Genomic DNA, 19,808 nt, shown 5'->3' on the forward strand with positions numbered 1-19,808 from the left:
ACGAAAAATGAACATAAAATTCCTTCTCTTACATTATTTTTATAAATTACCTTTTCTTTCAGTGTAGCAACTCTTTCTGTGAGATCACTGATGGCTGTTTTCTGCTCAACATTCTCCACTTCATACACACTGCATTTCTTTAAGGCTTCATTCAGCTTATTAAAAGTAGAAGTTCATGTGATAGAAATACATAGAATTCTATTAAAATTGTGCTGTTACAAGTGATAATATAGACTTTACACAACAGTGAAGTTTATACTTTCAAATTAATAAACAATAACTTACCACTCCAATAAAATGTAAATACATTCATGTAAAGCTGTGTTGGGTCTAAGAACTCCTTACACCAAACTTAACGCAAAGCAATTAAATGAACAAAACTGTAAAGACTGAGCAAAAACTTTCAGACTGGGAAAACAGCAGTATTTCTGCTGGGACACAAATAGAAAGTTATGGTTAAAGCTCATCAGTTCTAACAAGTGAAATACTAACTGTAAGTTTAACTTACTTTCTGCTCAGCATGCACAAACTTTTCACCAAGCTCTTTGTTCAAAACATCCTTTTCTTGAAGCAGTTTCCTCAAAGTTTCAATTTGTTCCAGCTTTTCTGTCGTGCTCACCAGTTTTTGTTCTCTTTCTCCAAGTGAGTTTTCAAGGAAACTATTTCTGTCACTTAATCTAAGAAGAAAATATAGATTTAGACATTTTGAAAACAAAGCTTGCGTTACGTTTCCTAAACTTACTAGCCCCAAACTAAGAGAATCACTATTTTTACACTTTCCACTTAAACTTCCAAGTATAAAAATAACACAACTGCAAACAGAAACATGAGTCAATTAATTGTCTTTTCAAGTGTTTTAAGAGATTATACTCCTCATTAGAAGTTGTAGTTTAAAGCAAAGAAAGCCAGCGGTGTGTGGAGTTGTAAAGAACCTTCATTTTACCCTTTAAGCTGCTCATTCAAGCCAGAGATCAGAATTTGATGCTTTTCCACATCTCGCATTTGTTGGTTTCGCAGTTGGGTGAGTTGTGTTTGCAAACGTTCATTTTCATTCTGCAACAAAGCAATGATAAAGAGCATTATCACACTCAGAGAAGCACGAGAGAACTGGAGAAGAAAGGAAGCAAGCTTCGTTCACACAGCTTTTTGGGGTTTTTAAACACAGTACAGATCTCCTACTCTAGTCAGAACCACTGCACCAACTCAAAAATAAAACCACAAAAAAAAAAAAAGAAAAAAGAAAAAAAGTTGTACAACAGCAACCAAAAACCAAAAGCAAAACACATCCAGAATCAACAGCAAGTAGGACAAACATGGCAAACTTGTCACCATTCATGAAAAGAAGGTGGCATTTTGGAGGAGGCAGAACACACCTGCACCGCCCTCAATAGCTGCCCTTCTTCCTCTACACCAAACGTTACCTGTATTGAAAGGCTTTGTTACAAGAGTCTCAATAATTAATGTAAGCTTGTCTCTCATCTTAAAACCAGTCATTCTTTTTTTACACTTATGCAATTTAACAGATAAAGAACTAAGAGTAATGCACCAAGAGTTTGAGCACATGATCAGTTGTGTCACTTAGTGAAAATACAATTCACGAATTATCACAGTAATTTGTCTGTCAGGAAATACTAAAAATAATTTTTCCTTTGAAAAGAACTTGACTGCTCTTTGTGGGGCCTTCATGGAATGGTTTTAAAATATAAATATATGTCTAGCTAATAGAATAGTTCAGATTGCATGTGTGTATATATATATAAAAAATTATTAATCATTTTTCTATACAGAATTTCTTTTTTATAAATGAGCAGATATATATAGATAGATATATATATATGAGAAATATTAAATATACACATACCCAGAAAAAAAACCCGAGGGATGTAAGAAGAGGGAGACTTAAGCCAGTTGTAACCAAAACCTAATTCTGGACCTTCTGGCAACGACCTCCACAAAGAATTATGAAAATCATGTTGTCTTTTACTATGTTTCTAACTCAAATAAAGCTTAATCCTAATCATGATTCTCCACGTGCTGAACAAAAGCAACAGGCTTCCACCTCAAAGCATAATATAGGATGTGCACACTCTCTGACAACAGAATTAGTGAGTGTAAATTGGGCTGCCGCCATTTTTTGTCAGCTGCAAATTGATGGTTTTGGCTTACTGTAGGCTACGATAGAAAGAACATAAACTGAGAATGATTCTGTTGTATCATCAGGTTTACACAGCTCCAAAGCTCACCTGGAGAGCCTCCATTCTACCTTGAAGCTGAAATCTGTCTTCCAAATCCTGACAACGCTCTTCCAGAAAAAGTATTTGTTCCTGCAGTTGGTTTCTTTCCAATTCCAACTCTTCAACCACACTCCGTAAACCTACTCAGGTCAAAGAAGAAAAATTCTCTCAAGACAAGTCTACCAAAATTCCTGAAGTCTAGAAATGGTTGCAGCTCCTTATTCAAAGCTCTCATGAGTGTTGGGCACAATCAGATCTCACCCATTTTCTAGTGGAAATATCCAAGCCACTACATCCCCAAAATTTAGATGGCAAAAGTAGTCTTTAATGCTGGAAAACCAAAATAAAGTTGCAGAGCTCAAGAACTCAGAGGATCTGGCAGAAATATTCTAATACTGAGCCACCACTATTGTGGCTCAACCAATAGTGTTGCTCATGTTACATTAACCACAAGTTAATCAGGTACTTGCAGGATCGTATCTTAAGTAATTATTAATAAACTGATCTGGACTGACAATTTTTAAGAGCCTATTCCACCTTAACAATAAAACGTAGTTGCCATCTTTACCACTGATATAAAAACATCAGCATTAAAAACTGAGAACTGTATTTTTAAATTAAACAGCAATGGAATGGAATTCGGGTTTGCAACATAACCGTGATATAAACTGGAAACACATTCAAAGGAACAAGACTCATAACTTAAAAAAACCCACATGATCTTGCCACATGGGATACTTGATGGGCATCAAAGCTCATCCAATTCCAGTGCTCAGCCATATTTATGCTGTACTTGTGAGCCAGAACTAGGCAGTTCATCCAGCACGCACATGCTCAGAAATGAAAAGGAAGAAAACACAAGCCAAAAAAATCCAACAAAGATTAGAATACACCACAAATGGGCTGTTAGCTGAATTTGAAAACAAAAATAGACACAAAATGCAGATGCCGTGTGCATGCTTTAATCAACTGTCTAGTCGCTATCACACCTGCATTAGGTGAAGGGTACTCTGGCCACCAACCTCCCATGTTTTCTCCTTCAGCTGAGTCAGTGCTATCCAAGGTGACATTCAGTTCTTGGAAGCATTGTTTGCCATCGAAGGGGAATTCTTCCTACATACAAAACATGAGAAGGAAGTTTAAATTAAAGAAGGAAGCAAGCAGGGGTAAGATAATTCTGCCACTAAAACCACAGTGTCAATCAAAAATCCCAAAATTCAGCATGTGATTCAGGTGACCAAATGCAACTATGTGGGATTGCTGTAGACTAGAGTGGCCTGCCCAGCTCCCAGCTATTACTTCCAGAAAAGCCACATCTCCCACAGGTTTTTTAAGGTATCTGCCAGCCTTTAAAAACACCCTCAGCCATCTGAGAAGCCAATGGATAACTGTATTTGGATACCTTAATTAGTCCCCTGATTTCTACAGCTAAGAGTGCTCTGAAGTATCACTTTACTAATTATATTCTTCCAATGGTCTGCTAATGAGAAAATTACATCCTAATTCTTACAAAAGTTACCATTTTTTCATGCAAGGTTCAGCACTACCTACCTAGAAGTCCACCTGAATGAAGTGGCACTAATTATTCCATAAAGCTCCACCAGCAAATAGATTTGTAAAGATTTTATTGAAGCCAAAAACGGCCTTAACATCTGAAGCACGCACATGGCTTCAGGCATGGGAATTACTCCAGAGAGAAGCTTGTGGTTTTTCAGTGGAAAGAAATAAGAGAGAGGTGTGATGCCATTGGAACTTCTCATCTTCTGGCTATGTACATGATCATTAAATTTATCAATGTTTTCAGTTCCAGTCTATGTTCTTAAGCTCCTAATGTTTTAAAGACTAAAGTACCACACAAATAACCGTACTTTCCATATTTTTATTAGCAGACAGGTAAAATTTAACTCACATCTCTTTGAACCCACCTGCAGCTTCCTGCTGGTCTGACTGCCTTTTCTTCTTGCCTGCTGCAGCCTGCCCATTCCTTGAACTGTGGCCAGTTCCTCCTCCAGCTCCTGCTGCCCTGAGACTATGGCTGGATCGGAGCAGCCAGGAAAGAACCAGTCATCCTCGATCAGTTTTGTGCCACAGGAAAGCATTTACATTTACATCAGACACTACTACATGAAAAGAGACCAGGGACAGGGTGAAGTCCCTATGAATGACTGACAGGAACAAGATTAAAGATTAAAATCCACTGCATTCACCTTGTGATTTCCCTCCAACATTGCTATGTGGAGCATAAAGTCTGAGTATCTCACTAAGAAGAAGGAAACTGAAGTCTAACTTCACTTCTTCATCAGCTCTAGAGGAAGACTTTATACAGGAGAGTGGGAAGGGTGAGGTTATACCATACTAAGAAGAAAAGCCAATCAATTAAAATGCCAAATCACATCTCAATTCAATTTACTAGTTTCAAATGTACCTAATTTGTATGATGAAAACACAGCTTTTTCAGCTGATGCCTTTTTAATCTCAACAATCACATTCATTTTTATAAAAACTTTAATTTTAGTACGAGCTCTCAAGCCAGATCATTTGAGGAAGTCACAAGCACGTGTTACAATGCAAACTGGCACCAAACCATCTTATCATAAATTAGTAACATCATTCTTTTCAAGACAAATACAGAATCACTAGTAAATACACACACTGAATAAACTGAGAATATGAGTGCTTAGGTGTGCATCCTGTTCATTGTTAGAAATGATTTGTCATCTGAAGTGCATTCCCATCTGTTTTGTGATACGACAGGACACGTTTGGGGTAAAGATTAGGAAACAACACGTGCCATGCAAAGCAGACACAACAGCACAGCCAGGGAAAGGGAGGGAAAGTAAAGGTGGCTCCATACTTTAATTGAGAGTTACATTAATTGGATAATTACAAATTTGGCTTCCAGCTTAATCACATGAATCCACAGTTGTCCTCACAGCACACAAAATCCAAAAAACTGATGTCGATGCATCTGTGAGGTCAACACCAGGAACTACCTGGAGATTCAGCCCTACAGGGAATACTCTGCTTTCATCTGAGTTGGCCAAGGATTACTTATACCACAGATTTCCTTAACTCACAATTCTGTAGCACCTGCTAGATTTAAATTCTTCCTATAATATTTCAAAATTACACACCTAATGTCTTGTCAGAAAAGATTAGTGGGGAAAAAAGATAAAGGAAAAAATAATGACCCCTTTCAAGTGGGACTGATAAACCGGACTATACTTCTGATTTCAATTACACTTTAGCTTCTTGCACTGTCATTTTATCAGTGTTTTACACACCTTTGTGTATTTTCTAGATTCTACTTTTTTTTTTTTATCATTATACATACTTTTTCAAGGCTGTGAAATAAATGCCAAATTTTGATGACAGGTCTTAAACCTCTGCTCACAGGAACTGCCAGTTAAGGGGTTCAAAGAATAAGATTTATTCCAGGTAAAAATTTAAGCCCTTCTCTGACACTGTCATGTAGGAACCCAATATATTCAGGCTCCTAAGTATCTGATAATGAAAAAAACAGTGAAATTACGATGGTCACAAGAAAAATGGAATTATAGAAATTGGGGCTTTAGAATGATTTAGCACACTCAGACAAGTGTTGAAACACCTCTAGTTAAGTTGAGCATTGCTTAAATAACAATTACTAAATAAATACATTTTCTAATGTTTTACAGTAGCTTAGGAAGCTTTTCATTTGCAATTATCTAACACAAAAACCTGAAAAATCTCCCAGGACACCTTTTTTCCAGATACACACTGCATATAAACTGACTATGATGCGCCTGTATTTCCTTGTGTCACTCTTCATGCTACATATTACTTACATTGGTAAGTAATATTGGTAGCTAATACTAATGCATGCAAAGTTCAGCAATTTATGGAATGGATGGAACATCATTTTTTTTTAAATACTACGGAATTTCAGGTAGCACTAAGAATGAATTTGATTCTTACTTAGTCACAACCACCTGTGGCAAGCCAAGAAATTTGTCTCTAGATCAAGTTACAACATAAATATGGAGTCAGCTGTTACTACAGTGAAAAATGAAGATGATTTCATTAATATAAAAGAAGAAACAGGTATTGCAAGGCAGGAGAAACTCAAGTTAAAACCCAGCACTTGTTACATGTATTGCTAAAAACCACAAACCATCAATGGCAGACCTTACAAGGTACTGTTGGCAATTTTCTCCACAAGAAGCAAGAGCAGGAGAAATCGGCAACAGTACATTCCAAGGGGCCATTGCTGCAGGAACCTGCATGCACAAAACTGATGGGAAACTGTTCTCCCTGGCTGCCCAAATCGCAGTGGAGGGTAGGAGTGGAGGGGGAAGGGACGCTCAGGGCTCACCAGGTGGAACGGCAGGAAAAAAAGAAACAGAAAGGTCATGCTATTCCCAAGGGGAAAAAAATGCAAAATTAAACCTGGACTGAGGGAGAGGAAATTTTGTAAGTGTTATTAATATTGCACGTGGCTCAGTGGCCAGCACAGATGAGCTAACAGGTAGATTTAATGAAGGGGTATTATTCCCTTTCAATCCCAAAGCATAAATCCTTTGAAAAGAAGAGACGTGATCCTTGGAACATTTCTGTGCTTACACACTGAACTTTCAAATGGATCATGGAAATGCAAAATAATTCAATCGCAGATTGAAAAGAGAAGACTCCAATTAACTAACTGGATTCATTATGATGGTAGGTCCTGTGCATTAAAATTTGCCATTATTCCTCACACAGTTAACTAAGGGGACAAAAATTGCAACTTAGTCCAGATGGCATGGAAAGAGCAGCAAAAACCATCTGAAATTTAACCAGACTTTTATAACTTTTAACAGAAGCTACTTCAGTTTCTCATCAGCTGATTAATTAATAATTTAGCAAGCTATAAAACCTGACATTACTTGAAATGCTATTTTCTGTAGGTAATCTGGTATTTTTAACCACCTCCAAGCCACTTAGCATTATTCAGCTGGCTTATACAAGTGGCACCTACTAACAGATCACTAAATACCCTAAACAGAATTAATGAGGAATTTCCTAAAGAGAAACTCCATGTCAGGTACATTTTGCTTAAGCACCATCTTCATTCCTCTAATTCAAACCAACAGTACAGTCCCCCACACCTTCACCAGTTGCTCTAGGCAGACAGCTTTAATATTTCAATGGGGAACATTTATCATTGATAAAATATGGCTTTTTATCTTTTTTATCATTTTTCATATGCAGAAATAAGCCTTTCAAGCAGTCTTACAGAACAGCAGCTCAAATGGCAAACAGAACAGCACATCTACTTATAAAAATTATATAAAACAAGATGAATGTATGAAAAACAAACTCGAGGGAATAGGAAAAAGCAGAAATTGCAAATTTCAGCAATTTCACTAACTATACATATTTTATGACCACAGGAATGAGTTGTGGTGGTGTGCTATCAATTCGGTCTGAAGCACAGCAGACACACACAGATCTATAAAAACAGGATTGTTGTATTGGAAATGAAACAATTCACCTTCTCTCTCCTCCTCAATCTGAGCCATTCTCAAGGCCATGGCAGACTTCTCTTCTCGGACTTGGTCCCGGGACTCCTCTGACTCTGGGACATTTTCCTGCCATTCCAAGAGCTGACTCTGCAATTCATCCACACTACCTGATTCACTGGCCTAACAAGAGAAATTCTGCATTAAAATATATTTACCACACCCCTCTGCAAATGTAAATACGTTGTAAGTTGGCAAACCATCATAATTAACCACTTTCCATAAATAAAAATCTATGAAATTGGTAAATGCAGATTGTAAATATTGTAGATTATGTGAAAAACAATCCCCACGACTTCATAAAATATTACAAATACTTTGTCTACAAAATAACAACCACACTTTGATGACTCATGTTTAACATAGTTAAATAAATAGCAAACTGCTTGGAAAAATGTAATTTAAAGTGTGTGCACGGTAGGTAGAAATAAATCTTTATAATTCAAAACCTGTCATCTTGCTCTCCAACTGAACAGCCACTGACAATTCCACCTATCAGTAAATTAATTCTCAGCTCCAAAGTCCAGCTGACACACTTTTCAAAGTCTAATTAGCACCATTAATCAGTAAGTCATGCAAACCAATTTTCAAGTCAACCTGTGAAGCTGCTCTCTTTGTAACTTGGTCGAGATCAGCCTGCAGCTTCCTCTGCTGCTCTTCATAGAGCTCCAGCTTTTTCAGCAGTTCTTCTACAAAAACATAATACATTTGGTTCGTGAGGACACAAATAATTTATTTTTGTCTCTTTACTTCCGAATCATCTGCAAAAGACTTCCTTTTACCATTCTGAGTTCTGATTTCATGCAATGACTGCAGTTTTGACTGTAGTTCCTCATTTTCCACTTCTAATTCTGACACACGATTGTTTAAGGCAGATACATCACTGTTCTTTGAGGAAAACTGAAAGAAAACACAGTTATGGAGGTGTCAAACACAGTAAAATCCCAGCAAAGTCAATGCAACCTTTTTTTCTTATTCTTTAGTAGTATCTAGAATAGCTGTTTTTCTAATACTTAAAGTGCAGTACAGCAGCTCATCTCTAACAAATTTGTACTATTTTTTATTTAAACAACATCTTGTATCAGCACTTTATGTCCATTGCATTTTCATACATTAATTCATAAAGTAAACTATTTTAATATTCTATTTACTCCCCAGTTTACTTTTTCCCAATCAAATCTCCAAGCACAGCAGTTGGAGAAAGTCACAGAGTATTAAACATAAAGCTACACATACATTTTTCAGTTCATCCTCCAGCTGTTTGATTCTTGATTTGGACCAAGCCTTCATTTTCAAAAACTTGGCTTCAGATTTGCTGGCCTCTTCTGTTTTCAATTTCACTTGGACTGAGAAACAAGAAGCAGGAATTATTGAAAACCTTGGAAAGATTACTAATACAAGCCTTGTGTTCAATTTCTTTAGCATTTGGAAGTTACACAGTTACACAAGACAACAGCATTTACAGAAAAACGTAAGAATTAGAAACACAGTGAGAAATTCATAGCTCATGTGATTATCTTAGTGATCCTCTAACCCTCATTATTATAGTACTTGATCACTTTAATTAGTGTGGCAATAACATTCCATCAAATTTCACGTAGTTCCAACTGCAACGGGTATTAAATTGGCTCAAAATACAAAAAAGTCTGGGGCAAAGAAACCTTTAATATTGTCAGTGACAACTGTTTAGATAGGATACCTTCCAAATCTTCCATCTTCTCTTTGGCTATAGATTCCAGATCTTTGACTTCTTTGGAGTTACTCTGTCCACCACCACTCAATTCTGCCACCTGTTTCTGAAGCTGAACCAGGGCCTGATCTTTCTCTTGCAGCTCAGTTTCGTGTTTCTCTTGAATTTCATGCAGTTCAGCATCGTATTTCTCCTTAACTTTTGTCATTTCGAGCTCATGTTTCTCCATCATGTCTCTTAATTGGGCTCTCATTACATGTTTCTCAGCATCCAGTTTAGACTGGAGGTTTTCTTTTTCAGACAGAAGATGTTTCAGGTTTTCATTAATCTCCTGTTAAAAAAAAAACCAGCAGCACAAAAAACATTTATAATTTTAATGCAAAGTGGTTTTCCTACCACTGTCAAACATTATGGCACTTCTTACTTTCAGTTGCTGGTCCTTGGCATCCAGCTCTTTTTGCAAGACGTCAATCACCTGTGTCCTTCCCAGCATGACTTCTTCCTTTTCATGGAGCTTCTGTTTCAAGGCCTTTAGCAGCTACCAAAAATAAGAAGTTAAATAATCAAGCAATCTATAGAAGACTTATTTTTATTCTCCCAAGCAGACATTTGAACTGTGTCACAGAGTTTAGTAATTACATGATTCCCAATTCAAGCTGCTGAGTTTCCAGAGCAACGTACCTGCTCTAGGTCAGCACTCGCATCAGATTTAGCAGCTAATCTAAAAAGCTCCTGCTCATGTTTTTCTCTCTGTGCTTCCAGCTCCTTCTCCTTCTCCTGGATAATATTTTGAAACATACGTACCTAAAAGCACAAAGAAAATAAATACGAAACCAGTCCATAAACTATAGTAAAACCACACTGAACTGTCTAATTAAAGGTACAGCAAGATAACGGATTCCAAATTAAGCCTGAATCTTACTTCCAGTAACAGTAAATGCATTAATTAGTCAGTTATGTTCATTCCTAGCAAGTTTCTATCAATCAAGCCCGAACAGCAGTCTCCTCCTCAAACACCTGTATTCTACTTCCAACATGGTTTGTAGCTCTCTGACCATTTTCGTAAGAACAAGAAGTAACTTTTAGAACCCTGCATTTACTTACGTTTTCCATATATGTAGCTTCTTTTCCTTGGAAACGCTCTCTTTCCTTGTTTTGAATATTTTTCAGACTCTCGATCTGTTCCTGGAACAAGCTGCATTTTTCTTCACTGTCTCCCACCTTCTTGGTAAGGTTCTGCACCAGAATCTCCATGCTTTGCAGTGATGACTCTTTAGCTGCCAGCTGCTTCTTTACAATGCAAACCAAAAGACAATTAGCAGAAAAATGATATGGCAATCATGAAGCCTTTCCCTGGTAGGGACAAAATAATGAAGTAAATATACATAAATTAAGATAGTAAAGAATTTTTATTCACATGAATTAACTGTGTTTCAGAGAGGGGCTGAGCACATAACAACACATCAGAATTCACGGGTTCCTTGAAAACTCCACAGAGATTTTATAATTGAGCTGCTAATATACCTTCAGTTCTTCATTGGGCAGGAATATCTCATTGACAGCATCACTGGATCCACAGGCCACCTGCAAATCCCTGATGTAAGCATCCCTTTCAGACAGCTTCTTCTCCTTCTCCACCAGCATGGCATCCATGTCAGCCCCGCGGCTGCGCTGGGCCTCCAGCTCAGCATCCTGAAGGTGAAAAGGCAAAATTGTTTGTGGTCTGTACTTCCATCTCCAGCACAGAAGAATAGTTTGCATCATTTCCTTACTGCCTGTGTTAGAGTACTCCAAAAATTACAGTCAGATGTATAACTGGTTCTGTTTGAAGTGTAATCTTTGTTTACTGGACCTTTCCCTCTGAAATTCTGCAGCATTCCCATTCCTGCCACCCTCCCCGGAGAAGTTATGTCCACGAAACACCACAACATGAACTCAGCCCTTGCCTACATTTATTCCTGTTATGCCCTACTTTTTCAATGAGAAAAATTGAAGCAAACCAGTCTTTTTGTTCAAAATGCAAGATTTAAATACAACATTGACCCACGGAGCTCATCTTTGTGTATCCTATTCCATTTATCCAGGATTCACTGCTCACTGAAGGCACAATGACAGAATTCCCACTGCCCTTGCTGAGGCTTAACATATCAATTCCTCCACACAAAACTCCCAGAAGAGCTGTTCAGCAGCACAGAATTAAATACCTATTTAAATAAATATATTCCAACACAATCCTACACCACAAAGGTGAAAAGTCACATCATACAAAACACCACCTTCTTCTGTAACTCTTCATTCTTCTGTGTGATCTGGGATTCCAGCTCTTCAATTCTCCTTCTCAGCACTAATATTTTCCCTCGATTTGCTGCAGCATTTTCCTGGTCTCCATCTTTTGATGCCTACAAAAACAGGGAGGTTTGCATTCCATGAACAGGTAAGTCCTGGATTCTGTACCTCTACGTAGTCAGATAATATTGGTGAAAAAGCAGACTTTACTCATAGATTGTGTTTCAGTTGTCTTATATATTTTATATTCCATGTAGAAGATGGCACAGAATTTGTATTAAGCTTATAAAAGTCTTTGTATTTAAATTATTCATGATAATTCCTGCTAAAAAGTGGACTGGATGTGCTGCAAGGAGATTCACTTCCTCTAGCAATTGAAACTCATAATCTGGCAAATGTAGTCCATATAACTCCAAGGAAAACAGGACTATTGGGGGAAAACATGTAAAGTAAACCATTCCTAAGAATGTTTTTAATCAGAATTTCCACAGGTGTAATTGCTGTTTTATAGAAATTATCTGCCATTATCACAAATCAAGTGCAATTGCTAAGCACATGTTTTATTAGCCAAAAAAAAATCAGAAAAATACATTTTTACTGCACATTTTTGAGGACAACTGGGCACTGCAACAAATGGATAATTACTGTTTCCTTTCAGCACAGCTTTTAAATACAAATTCCCTTGAAAAACTAAAGCCCCACTAAAGTTATTTTATTTTAGAAGCTGTATGAAGTCCTACCCTGAAGAAATACTTGCACAACTGCGTTACTACAAACACATCTGAGACTCTCTTGTTAACAGTAAAACACCTGTCACTTTCCAACACTTCATTTACATTTTGCTAATAAGGACAGCTTTACATATCCTAAAGAACAAGACAGGTTTTGTTTTCATTTCTTCTCCAAACCTTATCTGCCTGAATTCACATGTGTCAAAACTTCGCGCTGCTACTAGGATGAAGGAGTGAGAACTTTTTTACTAAAACAATTTGAAGGGAATGTGCAATTTTCTGATTTCTATTGAAAAAAAAAAAGAATTTAATAGAAACACAGATGAACTGACAGCACCCACACAGTCTACCCCAATCCTAACCTGACTCAACTCAAAATCTGAATTTCCCCATTGAGTCCAGCATGGAAAACTGCCTACAGCACCTCAGAAATTGTATCTGCTTTAAAATGTGAGGACACCTTACCTTTTTTGGTTCTGCTTTGGCCTCTGAGCCTCCTGCCACTGGTAACTGCTTCTTAAGTTCTTCCAGCTGCGAGGTTAATGATGCAACCTTGGCTTTGTTCTGCAGCTTCAGCTTGGCAAGTTTGGCATCAGCAGATTCCTTCTCCTCCTACAAACACCAAAGTCATGACAGACTAAATTAGCTACAGGGACAACTGCCTGCTTCGATTCTTCCATTAAAAGAAAAAAAGAGAGAGGGAGTAACCTGAAGTGATTAACAAAAAACATCTTCCCTGAAAAGACATTACAATGTTTCATTTTCATTATTTAAATTTTCTTTTCTTTAAATAAACTTTCTGCATATGGTGGTTATTACTGTACAGAATTTAAAGCCTTATGATATAAATTTCCCTATTTTTTTTCATAGCAATACAAATTCTAGGCTTGATTTTTTAGTGAGAATGACTTATTTTTTTATTAAAAAATACAAAAAGACAGACACCTTCATAATTGTGTAAAAGCTTATTTCGTTTTGTTTAAAGAGAACTTGATTTACAGTGAGTTTTAAAATATGCAGTATTTTAACATGTCTGTTCACACCCACAGGTAAAAAGGGCAGAAAGAAGCCTCTTATAGGAAGAGATCAACCTTATGATTTTTTTAAAAGCCTTCAGGAGATCAGATATAAATTCTTTCTAGTTCAATCCTGGAACAGAACACATGCTGGGAAAAAGCAGCACTGTCCAGGCCCTAGAACAGCTGCTTGTGACCATCCTAGAGCTGCTGTAATAGCTTGTAAAACGTTACAAAAATGACTGAAGGGGGGTTTTAAACAATGGTTTTGACATGACCACATGCACAGTACCTTTAACTGAAGATCTTTGCTCCGGAGCTCAGCATCCTTCTCTCTGACAAGCTCCTTCAGCTGTGCCAGGAGCTGCTCGGTGCTTGTCAGCTGCTCCGTCAGATCCGTCACTGCCGCGCTTCCCACGTCCCGGGAGGCTGCAGCCTGCGGATATTCAGGGGAACACTCAGCCTGGGGATATTCAGGGTGCTTTCAAACAGCCAAATGGGGCACACAGCACTGCTCCTCAAATGCCTACACATGGTGTCTCACTTCACTGCAACAGTCAGCAAATGCAAATACTAACACTTCCGTGGATTTTACATTCCCATAAGCAGACTGTTTTTACCAAGTCAAGTGGAATGCTAAACCTTATGAACTGCTTTAGGAATATTGGCTTCAAACACAGCAAAACCATCCAAGCATTCTAGGTATCAAAACCTGAATTTCCTCATTCACTGGATCTGTATTGTGACAGCCAGCAGTGCTACCAAATAAAATAAATACCCATAAAATATTGATATTGAACATACTCTAAAGTGTATCCAAAGATACACTGGGGATGGAGCTTATGTAACTCCTACAGATGTTTCCTTAAGGCAGGATAAGAAGAGCGAGGACAAGCACAGCAGCTGTGGTAGGCTGAGAGATTAAATATCAAGGACATAAGAAACAAGGACACAACCTGACTTTTAGAGCCCTAAAGCTGTCATGGTAAAACCAGTCAAACAACTGCTTTATGAAAGAGCAAATACATATGGTTAGTGTATGAAAAATGAAAGATACTAATAGTAGAAAGATTTAATAGTAATTCAGTACTTACTGCTGTTTTGGAAGGAGAATCATCTCCACTACCCCATTTCCACATAGTTCCACGATGGCTACGAAAACATAAATGAAATAATACCACAGTAAATATCAGGGACTCAAATAACTGTAATTAATTCACACTTCTATGTATCTCATTGTGAAGTGCTTGAGGGTGACAGCACCTCTGATCTCCACTACACCACCAGCTGCTGAGGAGTAACACTTCTCATTATATTCAAAACATACATAACGTGCCTTTTCTAAAAACTGCCAGTCAGTAAAATTGCCAATACTACCAAAAATAATCCAGAGAAGTCTTTAAAGAGTAAATGCCATGGAGTACTATTCAGCACAGCTGCTTCTCCAACATATAAATAGAAGATACAAACCACATATAGTTTGTTAATATTTAACCTGACCTTAACCACTGCCTGTCACTGCAGGAAAACAGGGATTACATCGATGCAGATTTCTAGAAAATCACACACTAAGGCTAAAACCATTAAATGACATCGAACTGCTTTAATTGCTGCGACTGCTGCATATCTGAGAAGTACAACCAGCACTGCACCTGCTCAGTAATTGTCACTCTCCACTAGCAACGCCCAGAGGAAAATCATGTGTCCTTTCCACTCTGTATTACAGACTCCTGAACGAGGCATTCACGGACCAGGCCTGAGTTTGGAAAGCAGTTTATAGTAAGCATCAGCACACAGCTTCTCTTCAAAAGAATGCAGTCTGATAGCAGAGGCTGCTTTCAAAGCTGTTCATCACTTCGAAGCTAAACCCAAGAGTCACAGACTGCAACCTATGGCCCACATTACCTACAAGGCCAGACTGGATCTTCCTGAGGATCTCTCCTAACATTAAAATCAGCAAACAAGCCATGGGCGTGGGAATTACAGAACCTGTAAGTAAAACCCTCCTCTCATAACTACTCCAGACCTGTAACATCAAACCTGCTCCTGGTGAAAAGCTCACTTCCAGACACATGAAAGGGTTACCCAGGCACCAAGAGGACAGAATGACTCACTAGATGGAACTCCGCGGTGCATTTGTATTTCACTTGTAAATATTTCAGCTCACCTCCAGCTCTGACTGATGGAATCATTTTGCTTGTCTCACCTGCCAGCATTCCTACCTGAATACCTCAACCGCTCCCTTCCTGGTGTTTTTGGAACTCTGAGGAGTTTTCCAAACCAAGCCGGGAAACAAAACTGATCAGGCTTTTCCTACCCAGGATGAAATCAACCAAGGACGGTTTTTGCTTTTTTTTTTCCTGAGGTACAGACAGCAAGTTAAAGCTGCAGTCTTTAACTAAAGCTGGAACCTCTCAACTCTTTATCTTCCACAAAACACAACAGACACCACTTCATTTTATAAAACATCTTCCTCCGATGCTCAAAGTACAACTGAGCTTCCAGCTCTTATCACAACAGGATGTTAGAAAAAGAAAAGTGGCAGCTTTGCCTTCCTAACTCATCCCCTACCAGCTGCAGCCAAATCAAGCTAAAAAAAACCTAATCATGGATTATTCATCTGGGCACTTTCCAGCCTCCTCAGTGCCCTGAGTCAGACCACAGGGCCCGGCTCAAGGGGCACATGACAGATTTGGGCAGCAGCTCATTCCAACTCTCAGTACTGAGGAAGGTGATGGCAGTCCCCTCCCTCCTCTGTGCCACAGGACTACAGCAGACAAACAAACCGTGTAAAAACCCAGCTAAGCCTAATATTATTTTAAACCCATTTCCTGAAACAATTCAGTGTTGGAAACACACCCACTAAAAAAAAATCCATTTTTATTTAATTATTGTCTCCTTGTATGAGCACACTTTTGCTTTTACCCACCAAGATGTTGGTTCTTCTGCTGAACAACCTAAATTTGCTTTCAAAAGATCTGTGCCATATATGAACTAGAAGCTCCTGGACAAAATTTTGGCCAAAATCTGCATGAACATACAACACACAGCACAAACTGAAGCAGTATTAACCAAACCAAACACTCTGTAAAAATATAATGGAAGATTTATATAGCTATTACCTGGACCTGTTATAAGCACGACCTCTTAGTCACACTGACCACATTTAAATATTAACATGAATTATTACTTATTTTCCATAATAAATATATCTATAACACCCAAGGAAAGCACTACTTTGTAAGAGTGACCCAGTAGCGAAACAGCAGATCAGAGCAGCGCAGGTGCGCGTGGGGCGTACAGAACTCCAGGGATTCATTTCCACCCTCTCCCTCATTTCCAGCCCCTCCTGCCCGGCTCCATCGGCGCCTGGCAATGGGCGTGCACGACCCCCCCACCTCCGCCGCTCAGGGGCTCCGCGGGGCGGGCTCGCACCGGCCGACGCCCGGGCGGGCCTGACGGCGGAGGGCACGGCTTTTGCCGCGGCTGCGATGTCTGCACTCACCTGCGGGGCGGCGGAGGGGCGGCCGCGGCCCCCGAGCCCGCCGAGCCCCCTCAGCCCCGACGCGGCCCCGTCGCCGCCGCCTCTGCGGCCCCGCAGCCTCGGCCGCGCCCGCCGGGAGCGGCTCCGCCCCCGCCGCAGCGCCCCTGGCGGCGCGGAGGACCGCCCGCCTCCCACACGGCGCTCTGGCGCGGGGGCCTGTTGATCTCCCGGTGTTCCTCAATATTTTTCCCATTTTTCTGTGGGGGAGCAGGGACCTCCAAGCCAGACATATGTCTCCCTACACATTACGACGTATTTATTAACTGCTCACCTGTGCCAGTGCCTCACCACCGCCCTCACAGGAGAGAATTTCTTCCTAATACCGACTCTAAATTCATTCTCCTTCAATTTAAAGTCATTACCCCAAAGCAAAGCCGTTCGTTCCAGGTTAGACTCTCCTTCAGTTTGTTATAGTTACACATGAGCAATGCCAAAGTCTCCAGTAAAATTCCACCACCTCAGTACATTGCAATGTATAATGTAACTGAGAGATATTTACTAATAAAAACACTTCCATACTAGAAAAACTGGCTGCAGTATTATTAGGAAAGGGAATTTTCACAGCAATAGTTACATTGATCTTTCAGGGAGAGAAGTGAATTGAAAATCCTTTTTCTAAGCAGAAAAAAAGAAAACCACCTCCAGCTTGCTATGGGGTAAAACACACAAGTACAAAAGGAAGATGTGCCTCATATCTGACAGCAGCAGCTTTCTTATTTTGCCTTCTGTAATCTTTTAGATAGTCATTTTATCTGTGTGCAAACTGCAGCTTTCTAGAGATACCTGGCACTGGATTCTGGCCTACAGCCCCACCATTCCCCAGACAAGCATCACTTTATCCCACGGAACAGAGAATATACCTCGATTCACAGGAGCCTACAGCATAACCATGACTGGGAGCAGGAAGGAAGAAACCCATCAGACTTCTAAAGTCATTAGATTTCAAGATGTAGCCGTCGTTTTAATCACTTTAATCTTTTCCTGGTGCAGCCCTCTTATCGTCGTTCATTTCTGATGCGAGCTAAACGATGACACCGAGCTGTGCATGTTCTCACCCAAGCCTTGACCACTTAGTAACCATGACAGCTGATGGTGATGGATACCTGAAGTTCCCTGGAAGACTTTAGCATCTCTGGAAATAGGAATCTGAGTGTGGAATGAACTCCAGCATCGTGGGCTTGAATGAGGCGCAGAGCGTTCCTTGGAGAATCCTCTGGAGAATAAGGTTTCTGTGGTTTGCAGCAGTCTCCAGAACAAATTCCATAGTGAATCTCACCATATCCATCTACTCAACCTGTAACCTTTGTGACTTTATCCCCATCCTGCAGTGTCTCCATAGCTTTTCTCCAAACCTGCCCCACAGCAGCGTCTCCGAATATCTGTGAGAGAGGAGAACACGGGGATGCACATGCTTCAGTCTCATCCACCAAAATGGTGTAAGGGGCTGGTTTAAATTGGACTCACAAGGTGCCATGGTATGGATTCAGAAGCATCTAAAATCCACTCAAGACTCCTTATCCCTTAAATAGAACCAACACTGGATGACATGGAGAGATTTCATTATTTTGGATGGGAACTTTGCTTCAAACACTTTTTTAAAATTCCTTCTACTTCGGAGGAAGAAACCAAAAGCATTTTCAATTTACCTTTTCCTAGGCTCCAGGACGGTTTTCCCTATGCTGTAAGTTGTCACACCCATAAAATTATTATCACCAGCAGGTCTTCATTTTATCCCAATGTATAAACTATTCTTGGAAAGACAGGAGTGGAGATGACAACGTACTTCTTTTGGGGATCTCACAGCCAATCAGCTGCTCCCTTCTCCCTCTCTAAAATGTGGAATGGTGTTAGCATTGTCGTGTTACGTTCACCTTGCATATATCCTGTTATATCCTGTCCTGCAATATTCACCTTGTGTGGAGGCAGAAAGTGCAGTGTGCTCGTTTCTGCTTCAATAAACGTGGGGATCTCACAAACAACGCTTTCTTGGATGTTTAGGCATAGCCAAACTCCCCTGCTGTGATGCCAGCTTAGGACTGACTGTATTTACCAGTGAGATCCAAGCCCCTGGAGACACACAGAGCTTCAGACACATTAAACTCTCTTCCAGCTGGAGGAATGCTGCTGTTGTTAAATGCATTAAATATTTGTATAACAGCAGTATCCAGATGCCCCAGTTAGTGCAGCAGTGAGTTACTTAACGTGCAGCTCTCTGCTGGGATTGTTCTATTATTTTAGCAACTCCTTTTCACAAAATAAAGCTGCTCACTGGTCAGCGTCTTCATTCCTCTCACACCAAAAAGCAGTGGGAGGAAATTGCTTGCTCTGCCTGTCTGCTTTTCCCTGTGCATCTGCTTCCTTTCACAATTTCCTGCATCCTGAAATAACACAGAGACATCCCACCTCATCTTTGATGAGGGATGGTAAAACTAGAGAAGGATTTCACGCAGGATAAAGCCAAATTCCTCTCAACCAGGTATATCAGCCCCTTTCCTACCAGTACCAGGAGGCATCCAGGGTCTCTCCATGCCCAAGTTCAAGTCAAAGGACACCTGGTCATCACCATGAGGACTTGGAGGAGGAATTGATTGTAAAAAGAGATCACAAGAATGAATTCCTGCTGTTGCTGCAGCTTCCATTTGTTACCTTGTCCTTCTTGTTCCTATATAACTTGTGTCCCACCCCCAAAAAAGAGACTGCTGGTTATGAGAGAACTGTGAAGTACATGTAGGGAAGAATATTCTTGGAGGATCAGACGGCCTTTAGT

At 39.7% G+C, this 19,808-nt stretch overlaps 1 protein-coding gene across 4 annotated transcripts in view; it reads right to left on the reverse strand.

The window, feature by feature from the left end:
• LOC104697611 (golgin subfamily B member 1) overlaps window positions 1-17,053 on the reverse strand; it is a 34,261-nt gene extending 17,208 nt beyond the window's left edge. Inside the window, exons 1-20 of one of the 4 annotated variants that reach the window (XM_039552553.1) lie at window positions 17,003-17,053; window positions 14,592-14,649; window positions 13,790-13,933; window positions 12,947-13,093; window positions 11,741-11,863; window positions 10,989-11,156; window positions 10,569-10,751; window positions 10,146-10,268; window positions 9,889-10,002; window positions 9,474-9,795; window positions 9,011-9,120; window positions 8,557-8,674; window positions 8,372-8,463; window positions 7,746-7,897; window positions 4,160-4,313; window positions 3,224-3,347; window positions 2,244-2,374; window positions 944-1,053; window positions 509-677; window positions 51-155 (exon numbers count right to left, since the gene is read on the reverse strand). In XM_039552553.1, the coding sequence (XP_039408487.1) occupies window positions 51-155; window positions 509-677; window positions 944-1,053; window positions 2,244-2,374; window positions 3,224-3,347; window positions 4,160-4,313; window positions 7,746-7,897; window positions 8,372-8,463; window positions 8,557-8,674; window positions 9,011-9,120; window positions 9,474-9,795; window positions 9,889-10,002; window positions 10,146-10,268; window positions 10,569-10,751; window positions 10,989-11,156; window positions 11,741-11,863; window positions 12,947-13,093; window positions 13,790-13,933; window positions 14,592-14,636 (2,634 nt within the window). In that variant the 5' untranslated portion in view covers window positions 14,637-14,649; window positions 17,003-17,053. Of the gene's footprint in view, window positions 1-50; window positions 156-508; window positions 678-943; window positions 1,054-2,243; window positions 2,375-3,223; window positions 3,348-4,159; window positions 4,314-7,745; window positions 7,898-8,371; window positions 8,464-8,556; window positions 8,675-9,010; window positions 9,121-9,473; window positions 9,796-9,888; window positions 10,003-10,145; window positions 10,269-10,568; window positions 10,755-10,988; window positions 11,157-11,740; window positions 11,864-12,946; window positions 13,094-13,789; window positions 13,934-14,591; window positions 14,650-17,002 lie in introns of all 4 variants that reach the window. The other 3 variants (XM_039552555.1, XM_039552554.1, XM_039552552.1) reach the window with 3 other exon arrangements.
• Window positions 17,054-19,808: the final 2,755 nt, after the last annotated feature.

This window comes from Corvus cornix, chromosome 5 (genome assembly GCF_000738735.6).
Source record: "Corvus cornix cornix isolate S_Up_H32 chromosome 5, ASM73873v5, whole genome shotgun sequence".
Taxonomy (NCBI): Eukaryota; Metazoa; Chordata; class Aves; order Passeriformes; family Corvidae; genus Corvus; species Corvus cornix.